This window comes from Loxodonta africana, chromosome 11 (assembly GCF_030014295.1).
Source record: "Loxodonta africana isolate mLoxAfr1 chromosome 11, mLoxAfr1.hap2, whole genome shotgun sequence".
NCBI lineage: Eukaryota > Metazoa > Chordata > Mammalia > Proboscidea > Elephantidae > Loxodonta > Loxodonta africana.
In genome coordinates, this window is record NC_087352.1 from 82,005,377 (window position 1) to 82,025,035 (window position 19,659).

Consider the following 19,659-nt stretch of genomic DNA (forward strand, 5'->3'; position numbering starts at 1 on the left):
ACTGTATCTTTCTGTGCTTTAATAGTTCCCGTTTCTCTTTCATTTGGGGCTTAGCACTAAGAATTTACAGCTAGAAAATCATTAATTCCCTGTATTTTGTTATTGAGGTTCCAACTTCAGCACAACACGTGGTTGAGTACATTTTGGGTTTTAAGTATAATGTTTATGAGGTGGGGAGAGGAAAGAGTTGTGTGAGATACAGAGAGCTTTTGACCATCGAAATGTTGTATAATGCTTGTATGTAAAACCGCATTATTCCAAGTAATTTCAATCTTCGGCAGTCTGCACTTTTTCCCTAGGCTTGGAGGAGGATATATGATCTCCAAATAGGTATGTTTTCCCATCACAACTGACCTTCAGGTTTGCTTAAAGCAATACTGCTGCACCTACTGCCTCACCTTTGTTTAATGAGAGCGATTTCTGAACGCCAACTTTGGGTTAATGGACTGAGGTGGGAGAAAAATCAAACATATCTCTCCGTTTTACACCAGATTGCCTTTCTGCCTTGTGGCTTTAATCACTCAATCCTCCTCACATCTGCCATAACAACAATTATGGGTTTTCTACTGCTTTCTCACCCAGGAGGATATGGCAGAGTATAGCAACAGCTCCTGAAGAAAGGAAGGGCAAATTCTTAATCTTTTTCCAGCATCATAGGTAATAATTTTCCTCTGCCAACCCCCCAAGGAATACTTCTTTTGGCTCTCACACCCACCATTCCCACAGGTTTGTAGCTCTGTTCTGATTTATGAGTTTTCTTCTATCCTCTCTCTTCTGGAATAGGTTTTAATTATGTAGACAGATTGTGAAAGTCTCTTTCTTATAAACAACTGTTTCTTTGTTAGTAGTAGATTTTGTTTAACTGGTTTCCTCCTGTCTGAGTCTTCCTATGTACCCAGGAGTTGTGTCTGTTCATTGTTCAATGGCAGCGTCAAGGGAAGAGAAAGCTGGTTTCTCTTCACTGGGCTCCTTGAGGAATTCAATCTTGGAACACCTCAATTAGCCAGTCTCCCTTGGGAACTGTTCTTTGCTGTATGTGTTTGGAAAGGCAGTAACATTTTAGTTTTGATTTAATACAAGAGCAAAATAGCATCCTAAGATAAACCAAAAGCCAAACCAGTTGCTGCTGAGTCAGTTCTGACTCATGGTGACCCCATGTGTGTCAGAGTATGTAAAAACGGCACGGGGGCAGTATCTGACCCCCCTCCCCACCACTTCCAACCTCACAAGGGCGAAGGAGACCCCAGATCAGTAGCCTAAGGCTGATTCCTATGGGGTGGACGTCAGACGTGCCTCCCTCTCTGCCATCTTTACCAACTCTGACATCAACTGTTCCTCCCTCAGCACTCTACTTCTCTGCTGGGTTCTATTATTCATTGCAGTGGCCACACACAACTCACAGACCACACTCACGATTATGGGGTTTATTAGGGAAGTAAATTCAGGCTCAGGAACACTCAAAATACAGTTCTTCCGTCAGGATAGCTTCTTCCCAGCTGTGCTCACAGGCATGCGTCTCCCTGGCCCTCAGTCTCTGTCCAAAGGTGCTCAGCTTCCTCTCTTCATGGGCTGGGAAGCCCACCATGCCATCTCCTGCTGGTCTCTCCTTCCTTGGTGGTGGGCTCCTCTCCTCTGGAATCGGCTCTCTTTAAGGAAAAACTGACCAATCCCCTTGGTAGGCCACAGTTACCCTGTCACACGATCACCTGGCTGGGAGTTACCAGGCTGTGGCTGGAAAGGCTGCACACAGAAGTAATCACACCGCCAGTAGAACTGCATTCTGTGGGATTTTTAATGGCTGTAATCTTCTGGAAGTTGATCAACAGAACTTTCTTTCAAGGCACCTTTGGGTGGATTCAAACCCCAGCCTTTTACTTAGTAGACAACTGCTTAACTATTTGTGCCACCATCAAAAACAAACAAAAACAAACCCATTGCCCTTGAGTCAATTCTGACTTGCCACCCTGGGACTCCCTAAAATAAGCAATATGGTAATACTCTTAGTTCTTATTTAAAAACTTCCTCTGCTACCAAAGTTGACGATGTGCATGAAATCCTCAAAACCAAAAAAACAAAACAAAACAAAAAAACCGAAACCTGTTGCCGTCGAGTAGATTCCGACTCATAGCGACCCTATAGGACAGAGTAGAACTGCCTGTAGCGTTTCCAAGGAGTGCCTGATGGATTTGAACTGCCAACGTTTTGCTTAGCAGGTGTAGCTCTTAACCACTACACCACCAGTGTTTCTGAAATCCTCAAAAACACCAGTGAAATGTTAGCACTTGCCCCTTCCTGAAGGGACTCAGAAACGTGGGTTTTGAGGAACTGCCTCAGGTGGCCCTAAAAACCACTGCTGTTACTCTAGCCCTTTCTGGGTAATAATTAAGAGACATAGAAAAAAGTATAATACAACTTCTTAACTTTTTGTTGTTGTTCTGCATAAAAACTTTTAACTATTTGAGAATTTTTTAAATCAGGCATTCACTCTAATTACTTTAATACATGCTTTTGTAATTCTGTCGTCTTAGGTGACCTTTGAAACCCAACGTTTGTCGAAAATTGGTTCTGCAAGAAAAGCTAAAGATTATTTTTACTCAGGCTCGCAGTTTCCCACTGTAATTTTTTAATTTTTAACTGGCACCTTACCAAGCACCTCTTAGCAAGGCTAAATCAGTATTCTCCCAGAATTGTTTGAAGCATCTTTGTGGGGGAAAAAAGGTAATTTTTAGACACAGTAGTGTCCTTACATTGAGAAAACACTTATTCAGGTCACCCAAAAAAGGAGATGTGGTCTGTGGCCAGAGACATAGTCATGGGTCCTGCCAGCATTAGACACAGCCCTGACCTTGGCCTCATGAGCTAGGCTGCTGACCATGGAGCTCACCGCATGGGTGAGCTGCATACTTCCCTGCAGTTCTCTGGGAGCAGTGATTCTTAACCTTGATTCCAGTGGGGCTGCGTGAACATACTGACATTTTATGCAGAATTTTGTATGTGTTCATATTTTTCTAAGGTAGAGGCTTTACATTTTCATCAGATTCTTAAAAGTGGGTGCAACTTAAAAAAAGAAAAAGGTTATTCTTACACTAAATGAGGTAGTTCTAAAACAATTTTAACATTTCTTAAAAAAAAAAAAAAAAACTAGCTGGGCATCCAAGGAAGATTTCTGTAATTTCATATTATTGTAGGAGGGGCCCATGAACTTCGAATTTATTATTTACTCTTGTATCCCTTTGAATGATTTAAGTTGGAAAAATCTGTTACTTTTCCATGAGAGGGAAATGAAAGATTAAAACCTTTGTTTTGGAACTTTATGTATTTTTAAGAAGTGAAATGATTTTTACTACATTGTATGAACATGTTTTCAAAACCTGTTCTTCAGCAATATATTCTGTTTTCTTTCTCATATTGTTTAAGGTAACATGACCCTGCCTTTTTCTTTACAGTATAGGAATGCTTATGTCTGGTTGTACTCCACCTAATTAAATGTTAGAGTGTTATCTATTAATTGTAAGATAATAGGTACATCCCTTGTTATTGCTGGGTGCCGTAAAGTTGATTCCAACTCATAGCAACCCCACATGACAGAGCGGAACTGCCCCAGACGATTTTCTTGGCTGTAATCTTACAGAAGTAGATTGGCAGGTCTTTCTCTCATGAAGCCATTGGGTGGGTTCAAACTGCCAGCCTTTTGGTTAGCAGCCAAGCGCTCAACCATTTGCACCACCAGGGCTCATAATACAAGCCTTAGATAAGATAAAAGGATACAGTGGGAGAGTGCCATTCTAGGGGTGTTTTCTACAGCCTTCCTGTCTTCAATATCTTACAGTTCATGTGAGTCTTGGGTATTATAAATACACGGCATACTTATACCATATTTGGGAAGAAATGCCAATAAACAGGTAAATGTGGATTTTTGTTTTTCATTTTAGGTCACTTTATGGAATGGGTGCTTAAGAAAATAAGAAAGGTTTGAAACTTTATGGGAAAACAAATCATACGGTCTTCAGAAATGGGAAGAAATGCAGCCATCTGAAGTGGTCATGAACCCCAAACAAGTCTTCCTTTCTGTGCTGATATTTGGAGTTGCAGGACTGCTCCTCTTCATATACCTGCAAGTCTGGATTGAAGAACAACATACAGGTAACTCAGGGACACTTTTCTATTTTAATAGAAATGACACTTTTCAATTTAATAAGCTGTGATGTTTATAGATCTATAGAAAACCACAATATTTCTGAAACATCCTCCCCCCAAATATATATATAAAATAAGACACCAACTAAAATTCCCAGCTCCTAAAAGAAATGAAGATTGTATGACTCGGGTGTGCATTTCCTTGGTTAGCTTTGGGCAATGCTTGGAACTTGTGCTTTCTGGGAAGGGAGCAGCAATTAACCATTAACCCAGCAAGGACTGCTTATAGAGAATTTGTCTGCTCAAATGTGCAATGTTTATCCTACCTCCCATGGCTCCACAAACCAAAAAGGAGCTGAATTTACAGCAACTTATCTCTTTGAATTCCTTCCTAATTTTGTAATGACCCTCAAAATTGATGTGGAAATTCTTTTAACATGTTTACTATGGAGCCAAAACATCAGTTGCTTTTTAGTCGATTTCCACTCATGGTAACCTCATGTATGTATATCAGAGTAGAACTGTGCCCCATAGGGTTGTTGTTGTTCTTGTTGTTAGGTGCGGTGGTGATGGTTCCAATTCATAGCGACCCTATACACAACAGAACGCAACACTGCCCGTTCCTGAGCCATCCTTAAAATTGTTGTTGTGCTTGAGCTCATTGTTGCAGCCACTGTCAATCTACCTTGTTGAAGGTCTTCCTCTTTTCCGCTGATCCTGTACTCTGCCAAGCATGATGTCCTTCTCCAGGGACTGATCCCTCGGGACAACATGTCCAAAGTATGTAAGACGCAGTCTCGCCATCCTTGCTTCTAAGGAGCATTCTGGTTGTACTTCTTCTAAGACAGATTTGTTTGTTCTTTTGGCAGTCCATGGTATATTCAGTATTCTTCGCCAGCACCACAATTCAAAGGTGTCAATTCTTCTTTGGTCTTCCTTATTCATTGTCCAGCTTTCACATGCATATGATGCAATTGAAAATACCGTGGCTTGGGTCAGGCGCACCTTATTCTTCAAGGTGACATCTTTGCTCTTCAACACTTTAAAGAGGTCTTTCCTAGCAGATTCACCCAATGCAATGGGTCTTTTGATTTCTTGACTGCTGTTTCTGTGGCTGTTGATTGTGGATCCAAGTAAAATGAAATCCTTGACAACTTCAATCTTTTCTCCGTTTATCATATTGTTGCTCATTGGTCCAATTGTGAGGATTTTTGTTTTCTTTATGTTGAGGTGCAGTCCACACTGTAGGCTGTGGTCTTTGATCTTCATTAGTAAGTGCTTCAAGTCCTCTTCACTTTCAGCAAGCAAGGTTTTGTCATCTGTAAAACGCAAGTTGTTAATGAGTCTGCTTCCAATCCTGATGCCCCGTTTTTCTTCATATAGTCCAGTTTCTCGGATTATTTGCTCAGCATACAGATTGAATAGGTATGGTGAAAGAATACAACCCTGACGCACACCTTTCCTGACTTTAAACCAATCGGTATCCCCTTGTTCTGTCCAAACAACTGCCTCTTGATCTATGTAAAGGTTCCTCTGGAGCACAATTAAGTGTTCTGGAATTCCCATTCTTCCCAATGTTGTCCAAAATTTGTTATGATTCACACAGTTGAATGCCTTTGCATAGTCAATAAAACACAGGTAAGCATCCTTCTGGTGTTCTCTGCTCTCAGCCAGGATCCATCTGACATCAGCAATGATATCCCTCATTCCACGTCCTCTTCTGAAACCAGCCTCAATTTCTGGCAGGCCCTGTCAATACACTGCTGCAGCCGTTTTTGAATAATCTTCAGCAGAATTTTGCTTGTGTGCGATATTAGTGATATTGTTTTATAATTTCCACATTCGGTTGGATCACCTTTCTTGGGAATAGGCATAAATATGGGTTTCTTCCAGTCACTTGGCCAGGAAGCTGTCTTCCATAGTTCTTGGCATAGATGAGTGAGCACCTCCAGCGATGCATGTGTTTGTTGAAACATCTCAATTGATATTCCATCAATTCCTGGAGCCTTGTTTTTCGCCAATGCCTTCAGAGCAGCTTGGACTTCTTCCTTTAGTACCATTGGTTCCTGATCATATGCCACCTCTTGAAATGGTTGAACATCGACTAATTCTTTTTGGTATAATGACTCTGTGTATCCCTTCCATCTTCTTTTGATGCTTCCTGCATCGTTTAATATTTTCCCCGTAGAATCCTTCAGTATTGCAACTATTGAATTTTTTCTGCAGTTCTTTCAGCTTGAGGAACACCGAGTGTGTTCTTCCCTTTTGGTTTTCCATCTCCAGCTCTTTGCACATGTCATTTTAATACTTTACTTTGTCTTCGCAAGGCGCCCTTTGAAATCTTCTGTTCAGTTCTTTTACTTCTTCAATTCTTCCTTTTGCTTTAGCTGCTCGACATTCGTGAGCAAGTTTCAGAGTCTCCTCTGACATCCATCTTGGTCTTTTCTTTCTTTCCTGTCTTTTCAGTGACCTCATGCTTTCTTCATGTATGATGTCCTTGTACAACTTATCTGGTCTTCAGTCACTAGTGTTCAATGTGTCAAATCTATTCTTCAGATGGTCTCTAAATTCAGGTGCAACGTACTCAAGGTCCTATTTTGGCTCTCATGGACTTGTTCTCATTTTCTTCAGTTTCGACTTGAACTTGCATATGTGCAATTGATGGTCTATTCCACAATCAACCCCTGGCCATGTTCTGACTGATGATATTGAGCTTTTCCATTGTCCCTGTGCACAGATGTAGTCCGTTTGATTTCTGTGTGATCCATCTGGCGAGGGCCATTTGTACAGTCACCATTTATGTTGGTGAAAGAAGGCATTTGCAATGAAGGTTTGTTAGGGGCTGTTTTTGGGAAGCAGATCACCAGACCTTTCTTCTGCGGTTCCTCTGAGTAGACTTGAACCTCCACCCTGTCAATTAGCTAGTAGTTTAGCACGTTAACTGTTGGCATCACCAGCAAACTTTATATAAAACTTTATATATACAGGGCCAAATAGTAAATATTTTAGGCATTGTAGACCATGCCATTTCTGTTGCAACTACTCAGCTCTGCCAGTGTAGCACAAAAGCAGCCATGGATTACATCTAAACAAATGGGCCTGACTGTGTTCCAATAAAACTTTATTCGCAAAAAGAGCTGGTGGGCCGGATTTGGCCGTCAGGCAGTAGTTTGCCCATCTCTGCTACAGAGAAATGCTTATCTTGTACTTTCATCATTCATTTTGTAATTGCTAAACATTGGAGGTGTTCAGTTACTGTTAAACTGTATTATATTTATGTGATGATGTTATTATTAAAGGAAATATCTTAGAACATCATAAAAATGCGTAGATACAGGTATTGTGAAATTCAGTTATTTTTCATTGGTAGGAATAAACTGTACTTTATGACTGTTAAGGAAAGCTAAAGTAAAACCTGAAGAAGAATGATTTCTTAATTGTCTCTAATAGGGGCCTGTTTTAAAGTTATTCTTGATGTAAAGCCCTTAAGAATCTGTTCTGAAAGATTATTCAATTCTAAATCATAAATATGATAATTTAAAAAATTATTTCCATTTTTAAATGCTATTCCTTGGTTTATTTATGAAGATGTTTTGAATTATTTACTTTATATTGTAACCCCTGTGAAAAGATGTTGAATGCAATTATTTTCTGGAGGATATGTAACATATTGTGAAAACTTATTCTTAAATCCCATTACAATTTACATAAACTGTATGTGCTGCTTTGTATATTACTCCAATAAAATTTGTCATAATAATGTGTAGTATTTAATGAAACCATAGATCTGGAAATATTCTTTTAGACAGTAAATGCAATGCCAATCTCTTAAATTTGTCATTCCTGGCACAGCAGACCATACGACTATCCAATTCAAAATGGCCAATACCAGTCCATTTCAGCTCACTAATGCCTAGGATATCTATCTTCAAGCATTTCATTTCATTTTCAGCAACTTTCAATTTTTCCAGATTTATACTTTGTACATTCTGCTTTTCAATTATTAATGGTTGTTTGCAGCTGTTTCTTCTCATTTTGAGTAATGCCACTTCAGCATATGACGGTCCTGAAAGCTTTACCTCATCCACATCATTAAGGCCCACTGTACTTTGAAGAAGCGGCTCTTCCCCAGTCGTATTTTGAGTGCCTTCCAACTTGAGGGGCTCATCTTGCGGTGCCGTATTAGACAATGTTCTGCTGCTATTCATAAGATTTTCACTGGTCAATTTTTTAGAAGTAAATCACCAGATTCTTTTTCCTAGTCTGTCTTATTTTGGAAGTGCCACTGAAACTTGTCCATCATGGGTGACCCTACTGGTCTTTGAAATACGGTGGCATAGCTTCCAGCATCACGGCAACTGCAAGCCGCCACAGTATGACAGACTTACAGACGAGTGGTGACTAAGCATTTATTTAGATGAAAGAACTGAAGAATAAATTCAAGCCTCAAGTTGCAGTATTGAAGGATTCTGTGGGCAAAATATTGAACAATGCAGGAAGCATCAAAAGAAGATGGAAGGAATATACAGAGTCTCTGTAACCAGAAAAAAAAAAAAAAAATTGGTCAACGTTCAGCCATTTCAGGAGGTAGTATGTGATCAAAACCGACGGTATTGAAGGAATAAGTTCAAGCCGCACTAAAGACATTGGCAAAAAATGAGGCCCCAGAAATTGATGGACTACTAGTTGAGATGTTTCAACAAATGGATGCAGTGCTGGAAGCACTCACTCATCTATGCCAAGAAATTTGGAAGGGAACTACCTCGCTGACCAACTGGAAGAGATCCATATTTGTGCCCACTCCAAAAAAAAGGTGATCAGAATGCAGAAGTTATCAAACAATATCGTTGCTATAACACACAAGTAAAATTTTTCTATAGATAATTCAAAATGGTTGCAACAGTACATCAACAAGGAGCTGCACTAGGTTCAAGCCAGATTCAGATATGAAATAAGGGATATCATTTCTAATGTCAGATAGGTCTTGGCTGAAAGCAGAGAATACCAGAAAGATGTTTACCTATGTTTTATTGACTGTGCAAAGGCATTTGACTGTGTGAATCATAAAAGACAACAAATAACATTGCGAAGAATGGGAATTCCAGAATACTTAGTTGTGCTCATGCAGAACCTGTACATGAACCAAGAGGCAGTGATTGGAACAGAACAAGGGAATACTGCATGGTTTAAAGCCAGAAAGGGTGTGTGGCAGGGTTGTATCCTTTCACCATACCTATTCAATATGTATGCTGAGCAGATAATCTGAGAAGCTGGACTGTATGTAGAAGAATGTGGCATCAGGATTGGAGGAAGGCTCATTAGCAGCCTGCGATAATCAGATGACACAACCTGGCTTGCTGAAAGTGAAGACGACTTGAAGCACTTACTGATGAAGATCAAAGACTATAGCCGTTAACATAAAAAAACGAAAATCTTCACAAGTTGACCAATAAGCAGCATCATGATAAATGAAGAAAATATTGAAGTTGTCAAGGATTTCATTTTACTTGGATCCACGATCAATGCCTATGGCAGCAGCAGTCAGGAAATCACATGATGTACTGCATTGGGAAGTCTGCTGCAAAAGACCTCTTTAAAGTGTTAAAAAGCAAAGATGTCACTTTGAGGATTAAGTTGTGCCCAGCTCAAGTCATGGTATTTTCAGTTGCCTCCCATGCATGTGAAAGCTGAGCATTGAATAAGGACAACCAAGAAGAATTGATGCCTTTGAATTATGGTGCTGGCAAAGAATGTGAAATATACCATGGACTGCCAGAAGAATGAACATATTTGTCTTGGAAGAAGTACAGCTAAAATGCTCCTTAGAAACAAGGATGGTGAGACTTCATCTCATGTAGTTTGGACATGTTATCAGGAACGATCAGTCCCTGGCAAAGGCATCATATTTGGTAAAGTAGAGGGTCAGCGAAAAGGAGGAAGCCCCTCAACAAGATGGATTGACACAGTGGCTGCAACAATGGACTCAAACATGGCAATGATTGTGAGGATGGTGAAAGACCAGGCAGTATTTCGTTCTGTTGTACATAGGGTCACTATGAGTCTGAACTGACTCAATGGTGCCTGACAACAGCAACAACGAAACCATCTGTTATAAGATATATAAGTTAACTTGCACTGAAATATAACTCCTAGCATAGAACCTGTCACATAGTAAGGCTTCAGTATGTGTTTGTTGAATGAATGAAAAGAAGAATGAGTAAACATATTGAAAACTCACTGCAGACTTCAGGAATGCATCAAAGTGGGAAAAATCAAAGAGATCTTACTGGGAGGTTTGCAAATGTCATAGTCTCACATGATGAGTATCACAGCAAGGCTCAGATACGTAAAAGAAAATATATTCATACATTCAAACTACTGCATGAGAGAAATGTAGTTGTTTCATATGTTAGTCAGTAGCTACATGATATTTGAAGAAATAGTCAAATCATAGAATCCATTACATATATGATACACTTTACAAAATGCATCAACACACATCAGTAGCTACCATTTATTGAAAGTTTAATAAATTCCATTGCTTCCATATATTTTCTTTAATCCTCATAACTTACTAGGTGGGTATTATTCTAAGTTTACAGATGAGGAAACTGAGGCTCAGTGGGATAAGCGACTTAAGCTCTCAAATGTGGAGGCCTTGGTTCAGAGGAAACACTCAGAATTGAACCCAGGCTGTGCCACTCCAAAGTCCATGCCTGTCTCCTACACCTCACCTGTGTGTGGGGTAAAAGTGAATATTATTATACCCCTATGGTGAGGAGCCCTAGTGGTGCAAAGGCGAAGCACTGCACTGCTAATTGAAAGGTTCGTGGTTCGAACCCACACAGTTGACTTGACTCCACAGGAGAAAGACCTAGCTATCTGCTCCTATAAAGATTACAGCTTAGATTACTCTATGGGGCAGTTCTACTCTGTCATATGGGGTCACTGTGAGTCAAAAATTGACTTGATGGTACCCAACAACAACCACATAGTATAGTACACTGAAGCACCTGAGACTCAAGAAGTTTAAGTGACTTGCCCAAAGGCACAAAGTTGAGAGTTTTAGAAGTATAACCCGTACTCAGGTTTTCCTGTTCCTCATGGATCCTAAATAAATTTCCTACCAAAAACAGCAGATAAAATAGTTTTGTCAATCCAAAAAATAGTATTAATATAGATGATTTAAAAATCACTGAAATTAGTAAACTTAAGCAACACACAGGAAACCCTGGTGGCATAGTGGTTAAGTGCTACAGCTGCTAACCAAGAGGTTAACAGTTCAAATCCACCAGGCGCTCCTTGGAAACTCTATGGGGCAGTTCTACTCTGTCCTATAGGGTCGCTATGAGTCAGAATCAACTCGACAGCAGTGGGTTTGGTTTTTTTTTTTTTTGGTAAGCAACACACATGTTCATAGATACGTAACATCTGTAAGTTGGATACTTCGTTTGGGCTTAAATTTTCCAAGCGTTAGAAAATCATTTTTCTGTGGTTAAGATTGGCTAGGTAAAACATTTACTGTTTATTCCCTTTAATTTTTATTTGTAATTTGTCATAAGTACTTTTTCTGATTCTTGATATATTTTCAATGGGTTATATAAGATTTCATCAACTCCTTATAATAATGAGCATAAACATTAAAATCATAACTGTTTCACCGAAGAAAAGCTGTATTTTTCTTCGGCAAGACTGCTTCCGTCCAGAATTCTCCCTTATGGTAGGCTCAGGATGTGGTGTGTAATTTGGCAGTTTCCTAGGTAAACAGGTACCTATGTATTTTATATGTGTTTCAAATAATATTGGGAACACCAAGCATTTTTAAAGCAGTCGCTTTTTAAGTCAGAAAATATCTGAAATGTGTGCTTTGTTTTTCAGTAAAAAAATTGGAACGTCTGTCTTTTGGATACTTTAGAATTGTCACTCAAAGCTTTTTGGAAGATGAGCTGGTTTTGGTTGCTGAGACTCTTTATAAGCAGTGCAGGTTTAAAAAATCCGAATGGTTTTGATCTTGTACATATTTCAGTTACATGTGAGAACACTTGTATTCCTCTCATACCTGTCTTTGAGGCCTTTACAAATCTAATAAAATATCAACTTTTTTCTAAGCCTCCCTAGTTTTCCTGGGTTTCTTCTATCAAAAGAAATTGCTTTAGAATTTAAAAATAAATTTAAAAAAAAACTTAGATATGGCCTGATATGCTAATAAAGGGTTAGGGAAGGAGTTACTGAAGATAAAGAAGAAAGTTGTGTGAAAGAGAAATTACACTCTAGCCAATTACACACAGAGAGTTCCATAATAACACCTATTTTTCAACACCATCATCAATTACATTATCCATTCGTTTGTGTTAATTTTCAGTATGTTGATGTATTATTATGACTTTTATTTTGGGAATTTTTTTGTTAAGGGTAAAATTGGTCATTAAGAGGACAGGTTTTACATTTAGAGGGATCTTGAAAATCTCAGATCTTCTACTTGTTAGCTGTGTAACCCTGGGCAAATCACTTAGCCTTCCTAAGCCTCAGTTTCCTCATCTGTAAGATAAGGATAATACTGTTTTCCACATAAGGTTGCAGTGAGAATTACAAGCTGCAGTGCCTGCAAAGTGCTTAGCATATAGCACTGGCAGGCTGTAGTGCTCATTGAATGTGGGCTATTATAATCTTGGAAACGATGCACAGTCTCTGCAGACTTGTTCTTTCTGAGTTATCGCACTTAAGAGTCAGGCGCAATTCAGGAAAACAATTCAAGCTTGCGCCTTGCCTAATTAAGGGAAAAAAGGCTCAGGCCCAGTTCTGGTTAAAATAGTTGGGATAATCCAAGTGGCCCAGACCTTTCAGGTGTCCCAATGTAGAAACTGCAAGGAGAATGATAGGATTGAGTGCAGGGAAAGGGTCTGGGAGCATCTCACATTTTCACAAGCTGCGAGTGGTTGTTCATTCAACCGTATTCCTTGAAGATTTAACATGTGGAGGTGCCAAGCACTGTGGGGAATACAGGGACATAATAGTGAGCCAGATATAATCCTTATTCTCAAGGAGGCTGTAGTCTTAGGGATTGTAAAGGAGAAAATGGTCCTGTGTCCAGGCCAAGGCATTAGTACAAAAGAATCATCTATTGTGACAGAAAGGAGACAAGCCCACCATTATGGGGCAAATAGGGAGTTGGGACCAAGAGAACAGAATCATTACATGTCAGCGATGGAATTGCTGACTGGATAGAAGCACTAGGAGTGGAGAGGGGCCGGGGGAGGATGGGCACAGAGGACCAGAGCAGAGCAGGACAACCATTTATGGAAGGACATGCAGGAATGATGAGGCTAAATCACAAGAAGGGTTTGGGGTTTTTTCCAGCTACTTTTTGCATTTCAATTTGGTTATGCTTTTTCTCTAGATAAGAGGCTTACTGCCAAATACCAAAAGGCATGGTGTACAACTTTTGTATGACAGAGTGAATCTTAGCTTTAGAAAAGAGTCCAAAGATCATCTTGTACAACCACCTGTCACTGAGTGTGTGTGTGAGTGTGTGTGTGCGTCCCGTTCTAAAAATACAAGTCAGATTGCATTACTACCTTTTTACAACTTTTCGATTATATCTCATTGCCTTTTAACACAACCTAGGACCCAGGACCCACAAAGCTGTGTAGGATGTAGCCTGTTTGCCTCCATAGCCCCCATCCTCCATTCATTCACGGTGCTTCAGTCACATGGCCCTGCCTTCTGTTCTTCTACCAGCTCTCTCACAGGTGCTGTGGCTTCTGCCTGGAACACCCATCTCTCAGCTCTCTCCAGGGCAGGTTCCTTCTCATCTCAGGGCTTAGCTCAAATGTCACCTCCCCAGAGAGGTCTGTTTTGGTCACCCCACCTCCAGTTCTCCTCTCTCTTTCTCACACACACCATCAATTCTCACTCTTTGCTGACCTCGTGTGTGAGAGTAGAACTGTGCTCCGTAGGGTTTTCAATGGCTGATATTTTAGAAGTCGATTGCCAGGCTTTTCTTCCAAGGTGCCTCTAAAAACCCCAGTGCCATCAAGCTGATTCCGACTCCTAGTGACCCTACAGGACAGAGTAGAGTTTCTGCCCCATAGAGTTTCCAAGGAGCACCTCTAGGTGGACTCAAACCTCCAACTTATGGTTAGTAGCCTAGCGCTTAACCATTTGTACTACTCAGGGATTTCCTTCTCTTTCACAGATTCTTGTTTATTTTCTTCAGAGAATTAGTGCACCAGCAATAGACTTCTGTAATTACCTGTTGACTTGTGTATTGTCTATAGCCTCTATTGTTTTATGAGCTCTATGAGGACAGAGACCTTGTCTTATTTACCACAGTACCGCTGTTCTATACCATGGAATATAATATGTGGTAGGTGCTCAGTTATATCTCTTGTGAGGATAAATAATGTTTCAGTTAGCTTTCTCACATCCCAATCAAACGACCACATAACCTGTGTTTCAGTAACTCTGGGGACAAAGAATTTTCTGCTTCCCATGATATCCACTCTATAAAGCAAGCGTCTCTTGAAAGTTCTACATATTAACAGAACTTGCGTCTTTAACTTCTGCTTACTTGTCCTAGTTGTATTCCTGGCACTTTGTGAGGCTCATCCTTCTTCCATAGGATAGCCTGATTATTCCACAGAGAATGAAGCCCCAGACACTACCCATTTCATGAAAGAGGCCATCTCCTTGATCCCAAAACACTTACTCTATATCCCTTCTGTGTTAGAAATAACATGTCTAATGAAAACCCATATCAAGTAGTGAAAATTTATATACACATTTTTTAAAATATGCAAAGTAGTAAAAGTCAACACAGATTGAATTTAATAGTTTACATTTTTATTTCTCCTCTTGGGGTTTTCCGGAATCAAATTTATCCTTAACCATTCCAACCTGAAATTGTTCCCAGGCTTTATCCCATATTATAAAAATCTATCTGAACAACTTCTGAGCATTTTCACTCAAGACCAATCATTTCTTAGCTATTATTTGGTAACTTTTATATTGTATAATAACTTATTTTATATATATTTACCTTAAACTCAGAAGGTTTTTTTTTTAACCTATAATTTTTTCCTGATTCCTACCAGTTTCTTTCTGATTTAGACCAAATAAATTCTGGTATATGAATTTCCACCACCTGTCTGCTAGTTTGTTGTGCTGTGGTGGCTTGCGTGTTGCTATGATGCTGAAAACTATACCACCAGTATTTTAAATACCAGCCGGGTTACACACAAATGGTGGGCAGGTTTCAGCAGAGCTTCCAGACTATGACAGACTAGGAAGAAAGGTCTGGCAGTCTACATCCAGTGAAAACTTTTGAATAACAACAGAACATGTCTGATTTGAAACAATACCCACAACAATGCACTCAGACATGCCAAAGATCATGAAGATGGGGCAGGCCAGGAAATATTTTTTTCTGTTATACACAAGGTCGCTATGAGTTGGAATCAACTTGATGGCAACTAACAACATCTGAATTTATTATAGGACTCATAAGGTCAATTATTTAGATGTAAATTATCATGAACTATAGCTATTTATAGCTATAGTCCCACCTTTTCAAATATCATTGTCCCTAATCCAGGGTCTGTAAGACTCTGGTCCCACACATAATTTGCCTGAAAACACTGTTGTTTTTGGTTAGTGATTTGAACATTATGCAGGTCAGGGTTCTGTTTAAATCCTACATGCTATTATCAGTGGCAAGAGAGCCAAAACAGATGGCTCCCTTTATTTTTTATTTTTTCAAAAGCACAATAAACTTTAGTAGTCCCAGGTTATGTTTTAACCCTCCTGTATTTGCATGGGAAACCCTGGTGGCATAGTGGTTAAGAGCTATGGCTGCTAACCTAAAGGTCAGCAGTTCAAATCCACCAGACGCTCCTTGGAAACCCTATGGGACAGTTCTGCTCTGTCCTCTAAGGTCGCTATGAGTTGAAATTGACTTGACGGCAATGGGTTTTTTTTTTTTATGGGTTTCGTGTTTGTATGAAAGTAAGAAGTAGTAGCTACAAGATTCTGATTTCAGACTAAGTGAAGCCACCTTACTGCGTTTTTCTCAGTCACTTGCCTCTGCTTCTTTCAAGCAGGCTGGCCTCCATGCTTCTGCTGTTTCTATTGAGACTTCATCTTGCTTTTTTCAAACTAAGTATGCTCTCTTTCTCTGCACTGCTGTGTATTTTTGGCATATGAAGCTTCACTTCTAGACTGGATTGGTGTAGTTTTTCTCTCCCAAGCCTGATGGAGAGTGTATCCTTTTCCTCCAGAATCAGGCTATTCATCCTGATTGTGATGTCACTGTGTTGAAATTGTATTTTCTCCCAGGGTAATTTTGTATACCTGAATGGCAACGATATTTTCAACATGGAAAGACTTTATGTTTACTGTCAATCATACGCTTATGAAAATACATTTTATTTTAAAAGTCACTCAGTTGAATTATTTTCCCTGACCAACTCCTCCCAAGGGCCAGTACTATTCTTGCCCTTTGTATGTCAGGTGGCTCAAATGGAGTTTATCACCTGCAGCCTGGATGGTCTTAAAAAACATAGTCTGCCTCCCATATGTTAATCTTCTTTCCCACCCTCAGTGAGTAGCCATCTCTCTCAGAGACAGGTTATTGGAGTTCAGATCGTCCTCATAAAGGACACCATTAACCTTATTCACCTCTTAGGGCAGAGCGTAAGAGGTGGATGTCATGGAACAGTCCTCCTTCACCATGTTTAATTCATTTTAATCAATTCTTAACTAAAAACACTGTCTTATTCACTCTTATGTCCCAGCATCTAGAACAGTGCCTGACACATACATAGTGGTTGCTCATTAATCTTGTCCAATGAGTGAATCCACACTGTAAGCTAAACTCAGTCAAGGAAGGTCAGTGAGACTGGTACTTAACTCTCGATTTTTCAGAGTAAAAGTGTTTGATTTGGGGGGGGTGGATTTTCTCCAGGGATATCTTGAAACGTCTTCTCTGAGGTCAGGATTGTATTACCTGGAGAGGTTTTTTTTTTTTTTTTTTTTTGCTTTTGCTTTGCTTTACTTTTAACAAAGGCTCAATAACATTTAACAGACGTGTTGCCAGGAAAATCCAATAATTGAAGGAGGAATCACACAAGATGACCTTCTAAGGTCCCTTATCACGTTGAATTCCATCTGGCTGCGATTTTGTGTCTAGAGGAGCTGTTAAGCAAATAAATAAGCAAAGATAGTCTCAGAAACTCTCTACTTTGAAGGCAATATTTTCTAATGGAAAGCGCTGAGCACTCACTACCAACTTCTAACCTGTTTTGTGTCTTTGATGAAGTTCATTAATCTCACCAGATCCTGATTTCTTTTCTTCTCTGATTTCCATACCTTGCTTCCTGCTCCTCTGAGAGAACTACCACCCTAAATTTATTTACCACCACATTACTGTGTACGTCTCTATAATTTTTAACAAATATGTATTCCTAATAGCAGGTATTCTTTTTATCATTTTTAACTGACACAGATGGTTAAATACTGAACTACTAACCATAAGGTTGGCAGTTCAAATCCACCCAGAGGCATTTCGGAAGAAAGGCCTGATGATCTACTTCTGAAACATAAAAAAAAAAAAACAAAACCAAAAAACCCACTGCTGTCAAGTTGATTCCAACTCATAGTGACCCTACATATCACAGCCATTGAAATCCGTATGGAGAGCAGTTCTACTCTGAAACACGTGGGTCACCATGTGTCAGAATCAACTGGATGACAACTGAATGATTTATTTATATGTATACCCTTTTTTTTAATTAATATTTTATCTTATTTTTGGTAAAATATACACAGCAAAACCCACTCTGATTCCACCGTTTCTAGACATAAGTGACATTGGTTACATTATTCCCATTGTGTCAGCATTCTTGTTATTACTGTTCTTGTAGTTTCACTCCCAGTGAAACTCCCTGCCCCCCAACCTTCTCATCTATTCAATAGTTTCTACAACATGTTGTTCAGTGACATTGGTTACATTGTTCATTTTGTGTCAAGGTTCTCATTATGTCTATTCTAGTTGTTGCGTCCCCATTAACCTAGTCTCACTGCCCCCTAACCTTTCATCTATGCTTTAGAGTAATTGTTGACTATTTGATCTCGTGTAGATGATTTTTTAAAGGAGTAGAGTACTCAAGGGTGATATTCTTTCCTTTATGAGCAAACCTGCTATTTAGCTAAAAAGTGACTTCAGGTGATAGTTTTGGTTCAAGGTTTAAAATGTATCACAGAGTGGTAGTCTTCGGGATTCCTCCAGTCTCAATTGGTCCAGTAAGTCTGGATTTTTTGAGCATTTGAAGTTCTGTTTCACGTTTGTCTCCCTTTCTATCAGGATCCATCTGTTGTGACCCTGATGAGAATGATCAGTAGTGGTAATCAGGCACCGTATAGTTCTGGTCTCAGGGTAGAGAAGACTGTGGTTCATGTGTAGATGAATGCAGTACTCAAGGGTGACAGGCTTGACTTTTTGAGCTAAACTGTTATTTAGTTTAAAGGTGACTGCAGAAGAAAGTTTCAGTTCAAGGTTTGAAGAGAAATTCAGGGTCATAGTCCTCAGGGACTCCTCTAGCTTCATGAGGTCCAGTAAGTCTAGATTCTTTAAGAATTTGAGGTTCTGTTCCACATTTTCCTCCCTTTTTATCAGGTTCCATCTATTCTGTCCCTTATGAGAATGATCAGTAGTGTTAGGGGGGCAGCATCTAGTTCTTTTGGTCTCACAATAGAGGAGGCAGTGGTTCACGGAGACAATCCTATAGTCTGGTTCCTTCTGTGATTCTTGGGTTTCCTTCTTTGTCTTTTGTTCCAGATGAAAAGAGGCCAGTAGTTGTATCTTAAATGGCTGCTCAAAAGCTTTTAAGACCACACAATATTCACCGTACTGGGAGGTAGAACATAAAAGTTTTAGGAACTCTACTATACCAATTGACTGGATTGTTTCACAAGACCGTAACACTAAGCCCTCAAATCAAGAGAATTAATCCTGTGTGGTGATTGGTTATGTACAGTTAGCATCAGCATTTTTAGCCCCCTCTCCTTTTTTTGTTTTTTTTTGGTTGTTGTAATTGTTGTGAAATTATATATGACTTAGCATTGCCAGTTCATCCTTTTTTTTTAATGTACAGCTTAAAAAAAATAAAAAAATAAACTATATATTTTATTTTTTTAATTGACATCAGTTACACTAGCCAAGTTGTGCAAACCTCATCCACATTTGGTGCCACCTTTCCCATTACCATAAGCAAAAATTGACTACTACCTAGAGAATACTTCCCCCTCTTCCTCCTCCTCCCACCCCTGGTAACCACTAGTGAACATTAGTCTCTGTTTATTTACCTGTTCGTATCATTTCCTGAAAGTAAGAACATACAGTATTTGTCTTTTTGTGATTGATTTAATCCATTGTATGTATGTACCACATTTTGCTTATCCATTTATTCATTGAAGGGCACTTAGGTTGTTGCCATCTTTTTGCTATTGTGAATAGTTCTGGCATAA

The 19,659-nt window shown here is 39.4% G+C and overlaps 1 protein-coding gene across 1 annotated transcript in view; it reads left to right on the plus strand.

Annotated features, from left to right (window-relative positions):
* Positions 1-3,909: 3,909 nt before the first annotated feature.
* Positions 3,910-19,659, plus strand: part of CHST9 (carbohydrate sulfotransferase 9) — a 255,525-nt gene continuing 239,775 nt past the window's right edge. Inside the window, exon 1 of the mRNA XM_003406345.4 lies at positions 3,910-4,143. Coding sequence (XP_003406393.2) covers positions 4,023-4,143 — 121 coding nt within the window. The 5' untranslated portion in view covers positions 3,910-4,022. The remainder of the gene's footprint in view (positions 4,144-19,659) is intronic.